The 16,292-nt window shown below is 44.0% G+C and overlaps 1 protein-coding gene across 1 annotated transcript in view; it reads right to left on the bottom strand.

Moving 5' to 3' along the window:
* DISC1 (DISC1 scaffold protein) overlaps positions 1-16,292 on the bottom strand; it is a 561,660-nt gene that overhangs the window by 74,962 nt on the left and 470,406 nt on the right. The window contains 1 exon segment of the mRNA XM_057505361.1: positions 13,259-13,319. Within this exon segment, the coding sequence (XP_057361344.1) occupies positions 13,259-13,319 (61 nt within the window).

The raw sequence follows: 16,292 nt of genomic DNA, 5'->3' as shown, positions 1-16,292 counted from the left end.
CTCCTGGGTCGCTCCACCGCCACCACTGTGGGCTCGTGCAGGCTGCTCCCAGACCCCTCTGGTGCTGCCACTGCCAGCGCTGGCGGGCCTCTCCTGCTACTGGGCTGGTGCGTCAGGGTCCTCTCCAGCCAGAGGAATGACTGGCAGGCTGCTTATAGTCATGAGGGGCTTCAGAGCTGTGCTGCTGCCCAGAGGGTTATGTCACCTAGAGTTTCCCGGGATTCCCAGATGCTGGGCTGTGTGTGCTGGGATGATTTTGTCCAGCTGTGAGATCCCTGTCCCTTTAAGACTTGCAAAAAGCACTCACTTTCTTTTGTCCCAGGGAAACCGGTTGCGGGGACCTGCTTGCAGGTTTTGCTTTTCCGTTTCTCTAATATCCAGCACACTGTGCACCATGTGTCTGTGCTCCTGGTGCAGATTACTAGAGCTGGTTGTTTAGCAGTCCTGGGCATTTGCTCCCTACCCACTCTGACTCTTTTTTTCCCACCAGGGAGCTGGGCTGGTGGGGGTACTCGGGTCCTGCTGGGCCACGACTTGTATCTTACCCCCTTCATGTGATGCTGAGTTCTCGCAGATGTAGATGTATCCGGCTGTTGTACTGTATCCACTGGTCTCTCTTTTAGGAATAGTTGTATTTGTTGTATTTTCTAAAATATATATATTTTTGGGAGGAGATTTCTGCTGAACTACTCACACTGGCATCTTGGTTCCTCCCTATAGTTGCCTTTTTAAAAATGTGAGAGGCACTGTAAAATGCACACACTCTGAAGCACACTGGCATATATATATATATATATATATATATATATATATATATATAGGGACAATGGACACACGAGTTGGCAGAACATGGTGGATACACCACCTTCTGTTGCAGGAACTATGGGACCCACGAACAAGGAGTCAGTACACTGGAACATTTGGTGAGAGGCAGTTTATTAGTGCCATCACTGGCTTGCAGATTCACATCCAAAGGCTGAGCCCCGAGCACAGTGGGGCCAGGCCTTTTAAGCATTCTCTACAAGGGTAAAGGAGAGTCAGCCCTGAAGAATGTTGCAGTAGGAGCTGCTAGTATGCTATAGGTTCAGCCAGAATGCTGTTTATGTTTTAACCTATCTTAATAATGGGTACCTGGATACTCTATTGTAAACTCAGGGGCCTACATGACTGTAATCTACAAGCTGTTCCATATCACTGGGTCCTGGTGGGTGGTACCTTGTTACATTGCTTTAAACTTAAGCACCCTGGTATTGCTCTACATTCTTAAAGCCTTAATGAAACATTGTCCCTTTTCTTGGCTTGGCTTCTTACCACACTTCCTCCCTGCAGCTCACACAGTCATCTCATCTAAACATCTTTCATCCTTCAACACAAACAGAATAAAGAAACAGGAATCACTGAGCATCTGACCAAGCCTCAGGGCTCCTGAAATACTGGTTAGTTTTTAAATTGATCTCAGTGGGCAGAGGGATCCTGTCACAGCTTTAATGCAGAGACACAAGCCATAGGGGAGTCTGGGATCCATCTCCTGTTTTCTAGCCTGTTGGCCAACATCACGATCATCTCTTTCCTTTTTCAGGCTAATTTAAAAGTAGCACTATGTGCAACTAAGCACTAAAGTCTTGGTGACAAGGATTATAACAGCAGGCGACTGAGATCTTCTACTCACAGGCGTCCCCACCCACTAATTCTGACCCAGCTGTCAAAAACCCATCTTCTCCTTGTACCACATGCCCTATGCTTTCCTCATTCTTCCCATTGTATTACTGGGGGGAAGGCCCCTCTCCTCTTTGAAGCCTCACCAGACCAGCCCAGAAGTTTCCACCTAACCCTTTCTCTTCCTTTCCTCCTGCCACCCCCTTCTGTAGGGTGACATTTTTGTTTTCTTAGAGGAAAATACCAGGAGAGAAGCAAGTATATTGGAGTTACTTCCCCCACAAAATGCTATCCTTGAGGTTAAGGGGATTTTATTCTGAGCTCCACAGAGGGTCCAGATGAAGGGCCTTGGAGGGGCCGTGCATCACAGAAGAGGTGGTTAAGTTCTTCCTGGTGCCTGACCTCTGGAGGCTGGAGTTCAGGTCTTCTTCAGTCTCAAAAACTCCAAAACCAGTCCGATTGGTTCTGAAGGCAGCAGCTTGCTCTAGGATCCTAGCCATTTGGTCACGGTAAGCTTGGGGGACCCTAAACCTTTGTCAAAGCCATTAACAAGGATGCAATTACCTCATTTCTCTCCCTTGCCACCCTCTGCAGGAGGTGCTAACAGCTGGCAAAGGTCAGGCAGCAGAAAAAGCCAAGCATTTGAATAATCAACCAGGTTTGACTGACTCTTAATGGAGGCTATTAGCTAAAAGCACATATCTCTCTTCTCCTGATAATTTCACCAGAAAAATAAGGAACTCCACTGGTTTGATGAAATGAGGTTGTTTTTGTTGTTGTGGGATGCAGATTTTCTGGTTCCGTAATTTTCATGGTACCATAGCAGCTACTAAGGTAATAATAGCTAGCATTTATTCAGCCCATACTGTATACAAGACACATTCTTTATCTCACTCTATTACTGGTCCACTTTCATGATGGAAAACTGAATCTCAGAATTAATTAGCCTAGTGACAATGTACAGCTTGCAAGTGGCTGCACTCAAAACTGGACAATCTGATTTCAGAGACTGCATTTTAAATCCAAATGTCTCAGGCTGTCCATAATTGTCAGCAGAGAGAATATTTGTTTGTTTGAGGACTTTTAAAAAAAATACTAGTAGCTCAGGGGAAGGAGAACCTTTCTATTAATTCCTGTGTCTGGGTGCCTCTGCTCAGTGTACCTAGATGGGAGGGCAGACTCTGTCCTCCCTCTGAGAACCAGATGTAGAAGCCAGATGGGATTCTGGAGGTGGCATTTTGTTTCTTGCCCTAAGGAGGAGTTGGGTTTCTAGAGGCAGCAGCTCTGCTTTCTCTTTCTGAAGAACTGTGCACAGGCCTTTTAAAATTGATCTGAGTGTGCTAGGAACTAAATTCATCATAACTGAGTATTTTAGGGGAAAAAGTTCTTTCTGAGTAAAAATTCATTTCTGGAGTTCTTAGAGAATGAAAAGTATTGTAGTGAACTGTAAGGCAAATGCAGACCTACAAAGTTTATTATAAATTATATCATTTACGTATGCTTTTTTAAGTGTTCTTTAGTTTTATTTACATATGTCATCCTTAATTCACCTTCTTTTTTTTCCTACTCTTTTTTAAATCCATGCCATCTTGTTATATTTTCTGTGTTGTTTGATTGGTACGTGTGTGTGTGTCTTATGAATTTAAGTATTATTATTTTAAGTATACTTAAGGTTTTTCTGGCATGAGATGAAATAAAATTAAAAATTAAATGTAAACAATCAATGATTATATATTAGCTTAATGAGTATGCATAATTTTGTAGGATTAAGTGCTTTATACATTCTTATCAGTTTGAATTTCAAAATAAGGTACTGTAGATCATTGTTTCTACTGGAAAATTAGTCTAGCCAAATTGCTTTGAAATTCAAAAGTGGAAAAACACAACAATGAATATTTTCATGACAGTGTTCAGGTATATGATGGGTAGGGTCAGTTTCTCTAGTTTGGGAAGGGAAATGTAGGCTGACTGCAAATGTCTCTCTCCACCAACAGATGAAGTCTCAAGTATTTCCTGGGTGAGATGACTGAGCCCTGAGCAGGCACCTGGGGTGAGAAGGCAGAACAGAGACAGAAAAAAGGAAAGCTCATGTGCCAAGGCAGTGTGAACAAAGAGCAAGAGAGAGGCAGCCAGTGGACAGGACAAGAGCCAAAGAGGGATAAATCACTGTGGGCCACATCCACTTAAATAGAATCAGAAAGGATAGATGGGATTCAGCTCCTCAGAAAGCCCACTTACCAGGCAGGGAGGAAAAGGGGAGCTGCCCTTCCCCACCTTTGCATCCTGTGCTTCTCCTGACAGTGCTAACAACAGAGCCCCCAGCTGGGTCATGCAGAGTAGAGGAAGGGAAGGGAAGAAGCTAAGCATCTCTTTCTGAGACTGCAGAGGCAAACAGAGGGTCAAGGCCAAGAAGAAACAGGAAGAAAGGCACTGAGCTCCCCTTGAGCCAGCAAGGTCTGGGGAGCAATGATGTGTTTGATCGTGCCCCCTAAGAGAGAGATCAGGAAGGCACATGTCAGCAACAGAACAAGACAACAGAAGCAGGAAAAGCAAATAGAAGTGTCCGCCTGCATCTGCTTTCTTTTTCTTTGTCCCAAGGTGGGGAAGGGGATCCCATGGCTGCCAGTTGCTTATCTACTGACTGCCACTTCTTTCTTATATTCATTTCCCTCAACAGCTTTTGAAATAAGTTCAATATGGATTGAAAATGGATTGTTCCAGGTGCACAGGAACTTCAAAATTACCTTGCATAATTTGGAATAAAGAACATTATATGTGGGATCTCAAAGAATTCCATTCATTGTCAAGGTACCATTAGGGAGCGGGGCCATGAAAGCTGGCATTTGCTCGGCCAGCTTTACTATGTACTCACCGGATAAGCAGAATCTTAGGCTTGCTGCTATTCTGCTGCTAAGGGCCACATATCTGAATTAAGTTTATGAATTCTTGCCTAGAGCCCCCAATAGCTACCACATTTTAGATTCCCTCCCCTCTGCCCTTTATAATCAGGCCCCTTCAGGAGTTAAGTTACATGCTGTCGTTGCCACTAGATCTGTGGATTACAGTAGGGTAGCAAATCCACATGAACATTATGCTGTTTAGTTATGAGCTGTGGATCTACATAGGCAGTGGAAGTTTCACAGATAATTGTTTAAGTCCTTATTTGGCTTAAAGAGAGTGGGGCTGAAACAGAGTGTTCACAGCATTCTGATGACTCTGACAGTATTTTATCTCTGAATGATTTGTTAGACTTGAGTGTGATTGTTAGACTCCTTGTCCCTGCCTTTTCCATCTTCTTTGTGAGCCTGAGAGCTGACTCTTCTTTTGTAGAATTAATTTTCTTTTCCCTTTGCGGATGTGAAGACAAAGGCAGCTGCTGGATGGTATGGTCACAGGCCGAATGTGGTATCTGCTTCAGTAGTAGAAAATGGGTGAATAATATCCTCAGCGCAGTCTCCAGCATCTTTGTTACCAGTGTACTCATCAGCAAGAAAATCAGCAGCATGCACACTAGTATTTGTTTCATGAATTGCATACAGGTGTTACCATATGCATATACAACATTTTCAAAGACAGCATTTAAAAAGGTGAAATGAAAAATAAAATCGAATTCTCTAATGTCCTTCCCACACCCAAGTGGACCTCTTTATGGGCAGCTGCTTTGGAAACAAATGCTCTAGAGACCCCATCTTCAGTTCCAACTCCCATCTGCATTAGATGGTGGGCAGTCGGTCATCATCGCTTGCTTTTGACCAGTGTGACAGAATCTGGGCGCCTTGGGTGAGGGAACAGCCCTTGTTTCTGAAGCATGCTTGGGAGCGTCCCCACTCAGGCACTGTGGTGCGCCACGCTGCTTCCCCACCAGACAGCGCAACCTGCGAGAGTGGGCACACTGCTTCCATCTTCCTCAGGCACTTCCTGTCTCATACTGTGCTGGCTTAAATAGGTCAGCACAGTTTTGCTGAATCAGTATTCTCCACCTCCAGTAAGCGAGCTCTCAGGATTCACCGAGTTCTGGAGTGGGCAGTGCAGATAGATGGCTGAAAAGGTGTAGGGGCCCACGCAAAAGCCACCATGGCTTTTCCCTCTCTGCTCACCCTCGCTGGCCACCTCCTGGCTGTGTTCATGAGCAGACTAACTTCACCTAGCTATTTCCCATCAGGCTGTCCATAGTGAGATTTCAAGATAATTAGAAACTAAGCATTAAAGTTTTAAAAAGAACCTCACCTTTACAAAAATATATCAGTCTCTAAACTTCAAAGTAAATTTCAGATAAAACTAGAGTTCTTGACAGCTCTTTCTAAAACTAAGAAGATATCTAACTACCTCCACATTAAAAACAGATTTTAATGTTTTTTGTTTTTGTTTCTGATTATAAAAGTATGATGCACATTCATGAGACAGGGACCATGGGCTTAGAGTAGGGTGAGGGCTTCTGGAAAAAACAAAGCAAGATAATCCATTGTGGGTATTGCTTTAGCCTGCTTGGGTGGCCCACCTTGTTTTTCTGACTTTATCCAGGTGTTCTTCCAGCCCTAAACAAATGATTTGCAACCTGGGCAATGTAGCAAGCAAGCTCAAAACAACTAGTAAAAACAGAAAGGATTCCATCTTGAAAATAAGACTGCATCTTAAAACCCAATTAGTTAAAAAGTAAGTTTCTTAACAAACAGGCAATAACTCAGCCCATCTTGAGAGCAAAGCAGGCAGTCTTGAGTGATATGTTCCCAGACCAGGAAGCTGCTATCCTCTGAGAAAATCAGAGCAGTAAAATTATTTTAAATAACCAGGAAGACTAATTAGAAACTTAATGTCTCTTCAAAGATAAACATTTTGGGACCACTTAAGCAGGTGTACATCCCTAGCCCTTTGTCTCTCAACTGCCTATAAAACCTCTAGACAACACACTACCCCAGGACTCTCTTGCCTGCTTGCTTTCACTCTAAATAAAAGCCTCTGCCTTGCTGTCCTACCTTGAGTGTTTGTGAAGTTCATTCTTCGACTCCATGAACAAGAACCCTGGCATCATTCATACACACAAAACCACTTGAGGAACACAGGAGAACACAGGAGACAAAAATAATCTATAATCCACTAAATGCACCTATGGTTTGCAGCAAAGATTTATGTTCAACTTCAAAAAAAAGAGAGAGAGAATTGAGAAATCCTAGAGAGAAGAGGAATTTTCCCATTAGTCATACATACAAGAGATCCCATGAGTTTAAATGGAACAACTGCTTCCAGCCTTAGGGTGGCAGGGCTACTTGCTCACGAGCCGGAGACACCAGCTCCTCACTGGATGGTGATGAATTTCTCCAACCACAGCAGTTAGAGGTCTCAGACACATGATCAACAAAAAACGTAACCCATCCACAAGACTTGAATATTTCTTTTGACTCTTTGAGAAAGACAGTTATCAGTAACTATGTAAAAATAATGGAGAAAATAGAAATTAAAACAAAGTTTAGCCATATGGAAGAAAGTGTGAGGCCAAAATATCACACCTAACTATTACCTCTGGAAACAATAAGCCCAAAGAGTAAGAATAAGTGGGGAAAGCTCTTTGAAAGGGGATTTTTTTTTCTATTCTATTATGTCCCACTAAGATTTAATGGCAAGACAAAGGGATTTCCAAATATCTCCTTAGGCTGCCTTGGCTTTTTAAATCTAATAGCTGAAAATAAAATTTCAAGATGCAGTGCTACTTATCCATTCATTTTCGCATTAAATATAACTCCACTGGGTGTTCATGTGCCTAATATCATGCCGGCCACTTGGAATACAAAGCAAGGAAGTCATGGAGCCCATCCTCCAGGAGCTCAGTCTAAGAGAATCAGACAAAGCATCGCAACAAACTGTAGTAAGGGCCTCACGCTGTGGGTACCAAGAAGGAAGCAGGAAGAGGCCAGAGAGACTTTGTCAAGAAGGACTATTGTGCTGAGTCATGAGGGTGTGTGTGTACCCAGGGGCTGGGGTCAGGGGTCTCCAAAAGGCCCCACTAGGGGATTGATCTGGGGACCTGAGAGCCTCCCACTGTCCGGGGCATGGTGGGGAGGCGGGGAATGAATCATGAGGCTGGAGCCACCTCCTGGGGAACCCTCTGGGGAAGCGAAGGGCTGTGCAATTTATGCAGGGTGAACAGGGCATCTAAAAGGATTGAAAGCAGGGGATAATAAAGCCACCCTGGAGAGAGGAAACTGAGATGATGTGAAGCCAGAGGAGGGAGGCTGTTAGGTATTTAATGAGCCAAGTCAAAGGCTGCGGCAGTGGGAGTGGAGAGGAAAGCATGGGGTTGGTAATTGTGGCTTGGCCTGGTAACTCCCCAGCAGCCTGTCACTTTGGCTACTGGACTGTAGACAAGGGGAAGGAGGGGTGTCCCTTAAACCTGTGCAGAAAAAGTCACAAATAGTGTCTCTCCTCTGTAGAAGGGGGAACAGGTACAAACATGCTTCTAACTCACAACTCAGATTATTATTTTTTAATCAGTTCATTTTCTTCTTAAGAACAAGGTGTATTTGCCAGGGTGGTGGTGTTTCTCTGCTTCTCACTGACATGGAGAAAAGGTAAGCCAGATTCTCCCTAGGGTCCTGCTCCCTCCCTGATAGAAAGGCTAGATGCTAGAGGAAGGACCACTACCTCTTTCTGGCCCATAAACTTCCATTCAGTGCATCATTACTAAAAGGGAATTTTAAAAATAAGTAGAATAACTATAAAATATGTTTATTTTTCAATTGCAAGTACGTGTGCTTATATGTGCATGTGTACAGGTACATGTATGTGTGTATGTATGTCTTTGTGTATTCTCCTGTATATTATAGGAGATTAAGAGATTATGGGTGTCTTTTACAAATACATGATTTTATTACTTATCTACTTACAATTAGTTGACTGGATACATATCCTGAGTATATAAAATAATGTTACTGGATAGTTTTAAGTATATCAAATATTTGGCAGCTTTAAGATTGCATGATGGCAAATAAAATCAGGGTTTTAAAAATACAGGTTTTGAAAAAACCTTCCTGACTTTTTTATGAGCCTTCACATTTAGAAGGGAACTCTTTCCTTCCCTTTTTTAAAATTTTTATTATTTTTTATTTGGTATCATTAATATACAATCACATGAGCAACATTGCAGTTACTAGATTCCCCCATTACCAAGTCCCCACCACATACTACATTACAGTCACTGTCCATCAGCACAGTAAGATAATATAGAGTCACTACTTGTCTTCTCTATACTTGTCTTGTGCTATACTGCTTTTCCCATGCACCCGCCTATGTTATGTGTGCTAATAGTAATGCCCCTTATTCCTCTTATCCTTCCCTTCCTACCCACCTTCCCCAGTCCCTTTCCTCTTGGTAACTGTTAGTCCATTCTTGGGTTCTGTGAGTCTGCTGCTGTTTTGTTCCTTCAGTTTTTGCTTTGTTCTTATGCTCCACAGATGAGTGAAATCATTTGGTACTTGTCTTTCTCCACCTGGCTTATTTCACTGAACATAATACCCCCTAGCTCCATCCATGTTGTTGGAAATGGTAGGATTTGTTTTCTTCATATGGCTGAATAATATTCCATTGTGGATATGTACCACACCTTCATTATCCATTCATCTATTCATGGATACTTAGGTTGCTTCCATTTCTTGGCTATTTGTAAATATTGCTGCGATAAACATAGGGGTGCATATGTCTTTTTCAAACTGGGTTGCAGCATTCTTAGGGTAAACTCCAAGGAGTGGAATTCCTGGGTCAAATAGTATTTCTACTTTGAGTTTTTTGAGGAACCTCCATACTGCTTTCCACAATGGTTAAACTAGTTTTCATTCCCACAAGCAGTGTAGGAGGGTTCCCCTTTCTCCACATCCTCACCAGTATTTGTTGTTCCTAGTCTTTTCTATGTTGGCCACCCTAACTGGTGTGAGGTGATATCTCATTGTGGTTTTAATTTGCATTTCCCTGATAATTAATGATGTGGAGCATCTTTTCTTGTGCCCGTTGGCCATCTGAATTTCTCCTTTGGAGAAATGTCTGTTCATATCCTCCACCCATTTTTTAATAGGGTTATTTGCTTTTTGGGAGTTGAGGTGCATGAGTTCTTCATATATTTTGGATGTTAACCCCTTGTCAGATATGTCATTTACAAATATATTCTCTCATCCCTTTTTTTTTTACATAACCCAAATTATTTAAAGGCAAACCTTTGTTAAATGTAAACTAAAAGGCTGCACTTAACACTTGCCCACTTTGGGCTTTGTACTAGGCAGGGTGCCCCTTTACTGCAGACAGCATCAGATACCTCCTAACTTCCTAATTCATCTCACTTTCTTGATAGAGAGTGGGATATGGAGCCCATCCCATTTTGTCTCAGTATTTGGGTCTCCAGGTCTCAGGGTGCTTTGGGATAGGAACAAAGAAATTGTTGTCCTTTAGATTTGTCTCCAAAATTACGACTGGCCAGATGCAAACCTCCCTGTTGTGATGATCATAGAGTGTGCCCTCTACAACATTCTAATCGGAAGTGATCAATCCATTCAGTTCTCAGCTACTTTCTTTCCAAACCCTTATAAGACCAAGAGAGGCTACAGACAGTGGGAATAAATGACAAGGATTTTCACCAGCATCCCTTCTCTTACTCTAGTCAGTATCTTGCCATACCAACTGAGCAGCCACCACTATGAAACTGTACCATGTGCTGAATACTGCTTTTGTGTTTTAAGATGTTGATTCCCTGGGAAGGAACTGGGAGTGTGAGTGGACCATGAAGCTATCACTCCCCAGGCCTGGTGGGGAAGCCGGCTGTCACCAGAGGGGCCTGACCCATTACTGCCTTCCAGTATGGCCAGCTCTAAGCTACCTGCCTAGCTTCTTGGCTACCTGCCTGCTTCGCCAAGCACACAGTTCCCTAGCTTCTGCTGCTCAGCTGTCCAGAGGAGTTACAGACCCCAGGCTGTTTTTATTCCTCTCTGTTCTGATGTTTCTGCCACAGTGGTTCACACAAGTAGAGCCAGGCCTCCTGACAACTTGAAATGGCAACAGAAAGGGCCCACCAGAAGGCAGCGATGGGATGGCCAGGACCCTCCTGGTCATTTGATGCTGTTGAAAGTCCCTAAGTAACGCATGTATGAGTTATACACCCACGTGGTCAGGGAAGCAGGGAGGGAGGCAGAGTGTGTTGGGGGATGTGACTGGACATCCATAAATTAGTTGCATTCACTCATTCATTTATCCAGCCATTCACTCAACAAATATTTGTTGGGCATGCCTACTCTTCAGCACTGTGATATCACAGAGGATACATTCTGAACAAGACAGAAATAATCTTTAATACCTGACATTAAGCTTTAAAAGCAAGAAGAATAATTCAGCGCAAGCCCAGTACTCAATCTTGGGGATTCATGAAGGCTTCAAAGAGGAGAAACCTGAAGGATGAGAAAGGCTTAGGAGATGGAGGCTGGTGGGGCACAGCCGAGTGGCTGCTGGGCACCGGGGATGTGGGAGGGGGAGCCAGTACACCAGTGAGCCATGGGTGGGATCTCAGTCTCAGGCCCTCCTGAAGCTGACCTCAAAGCCCTAAATATTGGGCTGAGCCATATGAAACTGCCATTTTTTTACATCAAAAATCTAGGTCCAGCATTGGTAATTTCATATAGCTCCACCTAATACTTCCCTGAGTGATATTGTATGACCATTTCCCCTTCTAAGTTAGTTTCTCTCCAGAAATAAATGCAGTGCCTGGGAAACCATGAGAGAGTTATGACTAGAATTGGGCAGTGGCAGGGTGGTGATGCCAAAGGGCACACAGAGGCCATGTGGAAGAATGCCATGAGCCTTAGGATGTCGGGGATGTGCAGTGACTAGACTTTTATCTCAGGATGCTCACTCAAGACCACCCCTGGAGGGTGGGTGGGAAGGGTAACCAGAGACCAGAAAACATACAAAGCGGGTGTTATGGTGGCTCACAGAGAGAGGGACCCACACTATGGGGGGCAGTGGGTGGGCTTGAGGATGCTACGGAGGTCAAGCCAGCAACAGTCAGTAGCTGACTGTAAGCTAGAGATGAGGGAGAGGGGAGCAAGAGCTCCGTGGTCCCACACAGGCAGCCAGGTGTGCAGGCTGACCAGGGGCATGAGGGACTGCACGGGCCTGGCTGTGCAGCAGGAGGAGCAGGCAGGGACGGTAAGGATGAATTCAGGGCTTGCCTTCCTAGTCGCTATGATGGTAGGGAGAGCAAAGATCCGGAGAAGCCGTAGGCCCAGGGAACTTATGTTTGCTGACTGGCAACTGTGTGGGTGCTTTATACACTGTTCTATGAGATCTACACATTGATCCCAGAAGGTAGGGACAGTTTTGTAGCTAAAGAAACTGAAGGTTAATGTTTATCTAAGGGTAGGTAGTTGATACAAGGCAGAGCATCTCTCTAGCCATGTCATGCCTTCACAGCTCTGAATGGCCACCCAGAGGCCCAATAGGACATATGGGGTGTGTGGTGCTCATGGTTAAGACGTGGCAGCTGGAGTCAAGACATCAAGGGCAATATGCCACAACCTCCCTCAGATCACATAGGAGAAGAGGAGGCTGGGCTCAGAGCAGTGCACTTCACCCAGGTGAGCATCTGACTCTCTAAGGAGGAGAGACATTTCCTAGGATGATGCCTCCTGCCTGCATGCCCTCCTCACCTCCCACTGTCATCTTAGTGCCTCCCCATGTCTGGTGCACAGAGGCAGGGAAATACTAGGCCAGCGGTTGGAAGAACTTGCTGTCCAGCTTCAGAATAAACCCTGGGGTACCTTACTTGTCCTTGCAGAGCTCAGCAAGACACCCCTCTTTCCATCTCTTAAGGGAGAAGCAGTATTTTAACTGATGGCATTATCTTAGCAGACAAAGGTTTAAGGCATAGCCTATTTAAAGAGTTACTTAACAATCTCCAAAATGGTAGCAAAACAGTCTCAGAAAGCTAAACGACTCCCAGGGAAGAAAGCACACATTACATTCTCATACTTGTTTCCTTAATTAGGAACAGAACCTGGTGGCTGGGATTTATTTTCATGAGCACACATCCACAAACACCAGAAACATCCTGACATGCTGCAACATCCCTAATGTTTCTCAAATTTGAATTCCTAATTGAGTTAAAAAAAACAAAAAAGCAACCAGGAATTTTCATGCTGGTTTTGACTCAGGATTCAAAACAGAACCTAAGATGTACATTTTCATATTGTTCCAAAACATAGATAAGCTGGGTTAAAATTCATAAGACCCACTTCAAACTTTAAAGAAAAAAAAAAATGACCAAGGCATGAATTTTGAATCCACCATACCAAAGGAGATTCTTCTTCTTGCAGAACGTGAAAAGTATCTTGTGATCTCCCCTGGACACATTTAAACATCTTAATCTACTTACATTTCATGAGAGGAGAGAAGGGCTGGGAGGTGTTGGTATGTTTCTTCCATTACAGGACTCAAAAGACTCTTTTTTTTTGTTTTTCTTTTTTCTGATTTATGACAGAAATTGGCTAGCCTTCCTCTTGGCTCCCCAAAATGCTGTCACAGTGCAGAATTCAGACGGGCTGCAGGGCCCGTGACCACACTGAAGTAGACGCACCTGTGCAGCTTATCCTCCAGCACATGCGTGTAATTCACTGTGCTCTCCTTCACACTTGCTTCTGCAAAAGAGAAATTCGACATTGATGCAACTGTGGTCAACACCTGGACAAAACCCAGAACTGCCCAACAAAAAGCCAAAAACCACAGGATGGAGGTCAAGCCACTCTAATAATGAGAACATTGTATGTTTGAAAATTCTCAGCTCTGCTGGAGTGACTGCCTGGTGTGAGACATTGGAAATGTCCCAGGCAGCCAGGTCTCTGCAGGAGCCGGAGAGCCCGGAGTCAGCCTTGCCTTGTGCTTTCAAAGGCAGCTCATTTGGGATTCCACTGTGCACTGTGCCTCTCCTCTTGCCCACCCGGTGGCCAAAGGCTAAGTGGTAGAGTACGGGGGACAGAGACAGAGAGAGGAAAGACTCGCATCCTATGAATGAACCAGAACCCCACCCATGGTAGCAGGGGATTGCAGACCCTGTAATTGAAAAGCAAATAGAAGAAGCATGATCCTGCCAGGAAGTAGACATCAGTTGCTCAGCTTCCAGGACTGTGAGCTCAGATACTTCTAGACAGGAACTCTGAGCCTCTTGTTACCAAATATTGAAAGAATAGATGATTGTTATGGCTCAAGGGATCAAAGAGGCACTTTACTTAAAAAAAAAAGATTTTCACATTTGGGGCAAGCTCTGACACTCCCTGCTTTCTCAGAGGAGTGAAAGTGCCTTTCTCTCAGGATGATTGCTGACAGAGGTGAGAATGCAAAGTGCCCAGGAGGGCAGGTGGCAGCGGAGAAGTCTCCACCCAACAGTGCTTCTAATTATTAATACTGTTGCCATTCTGTCATTACTATTATTATTGTTACTGTAGGATTTATCATTTTTTTATCGCAACCTTTATCCTCAAAGGTCACAGGCTGAAGGGCTCATCAACATTATAAACTGGGGGATGTGTAAAGCAGTAGGCTCTACTCAGCCCTAGTCTCTGCCTGTGGAATCCTCAGGACCTGATTTCAGTCAGCATGTACTATATTGGGGTGAGGTGGGGTTTGGAACTGGAAAAAGTACCTTAAAATTCTACATAAAGAAACCAAATATTTAAACAGAAATTAAAACAAAAGATTCTGGTTCATTAATTCATAATAGATAAAACAAATATTACAATGACCGGAACTGTTTATGTTGGTCTCTTATCTTATTGATTTGTGCTGGCCTAGCCCACAAGTTAATTCTGTGCTAAGTTTTTCCTCCAAATAAATGAATTAAATACTCATTTTCAGCACTTACTATATGTCAGGTGCTGAACTAGCACAGGGATTCAGTTGTGTTGATATGGTTCCATAAAGCAGAGATCCACTCACTGGTTCATCTGGAGCAAGTCCTGCAAATTCAGAATGTCCCAACCAGAAATGCTGTTTTATACCCTGTACATGTTTATGTGCCACATGCTGCTACTTTGGGATAAACCAGGGAACAGAAGCAATGAAGATGTAAGGCTTAATCCTGGGTGGTGCAGATAATGAAGAATGAACATGAAAGTTCCATAGACTAGTATAAAGTGGTAACTACTATGGAGCAAGAGAAGGGGATCAGATTGAGGCTACAAAGTAGTCAGTGTGGGCATCATTAAGGTGACATTTCAGGAAAAGTACGAAGGGGGCAGGCAGCATGTGAGCAGGCACATTGGCAAGAGTGGAGCAGGCAGAGGACTAACCTATGTAAAGGCCCCAGGACAGGAGTGGGCCCGAGTGCTCCCACAGGATGCAGCTGGAGCAGACTGTTCTCTGGGGAGAAGAGGGGAAGGCAGAGAAATATCCCAGGTCTAACATGTAGGCCACTGCAGCAGATCATATTCCCAAAACATGGCCACAATAATATTTCCGGTCCCACACACTCTTCCAGAACTTGATTGTTCTCCATCAAGCACTGAAATCTATTTCCCTCCCCTTGAATCTGAACAAGCTATGACCGTTGCAACCAACTGAGTATGACAGGTAGGGTGCTATAGAACTTCCAAGGCCAGTGTCCAGTTTCTGCCTCACTCTTTCTCTGGGAACTCAGCCACCATGTTGTGAGGAAGCCCAAGCCACACGGAGAGCCTGTGTGCAAGTGTTCTGGCTGCGGCCCAGGTGACAGTCTCAGCCTACAGCCCACATCAGCCTCCAGGTGTGTGAGTGGGCAAGCTTTCAGAGGATTTAGGCCTTCCGGCCTGAGGGATCCAGACATCATGGAACAGAGATGAGCTATCCCTGCTGCCTACCTGCCTAAATTGCTAACTCTCAGAATTTATGCACATAATAAATGGTTCTAAGGCACTAAGTTTGGGGATGGTTTGTTACACAGCTGTAGTAACTGGGATGCCAGGTTGGGATTTTGAGTGTCCAAGTGAAATGGGAAAGCGCTGCAGAAGAATGGTGACAAAATGGCTTATGGCTGCTGTGTCAAGAACAGACTACAGGAGAATACAAGAGAAGCAGAGAGACACACAGTGGGGCAGGGTGGGGGTGGGGTCCTCCAGAACTGGGGGATGGGGACTGAGACCATGCTGTCAGCAAGAGTCAGTGATAGAAGGCAGAATTTAGGTATCTTTTAAAGATGGAGACAGCAAGATTGAACTTAGGTGGGTGAGTAAGAGACAAGGCAGGAGTGACTGCAAGGTTTTTGCCCTGAGCCACTAGAAAAAATAGAGGTGTCATCAACAGAGGTGGGAAGACACAGGTGAGACTGGTTTGGGGACACAAGCAAGAATTCAATTTTGGATTGAAATTTGCTAAGAGAGTAGAACTTAAATAAGTTCTTCCCTGAAAACAAAAAAGGTAAATAGGCAAGGTGATAGATGAGTTAGTTAACCCCATATGGATAATTCTTTCTCAGAGCATGCATATATCACATCATCACACTGTAGACTTTAAATATCTTACAATTTTATTTGTCAATTAAACAACAGTTAAGCTGCAAAAAATAAAAGCAATTGAGTCCACTTTGGGCTATGATAAATTTGAGTTTATTAGACATCTAGTGGAGATGTTAAACATCAAAC

This window comes from Manis pentadactyla, chromosome 8 (genome assembly GCF_030020395.1).
Source record: "Manis pentadactyla isolate mManPen7 chromosome 8, mManPen7.hap1, whole genome shotgun sequence".
NCBI classification, from domain to species: domain Eukaryota; kingdom Metazoa; phylum Chordata; class Mammalia; order Pholidota; family Manidae; genus Manis; species Manis pentadactyla.
The sequence above is the reverse complement of the archived record's forward strand: the minus strand, read 5'-3'. Positions and strand labels throughout refer to the sequence as shown.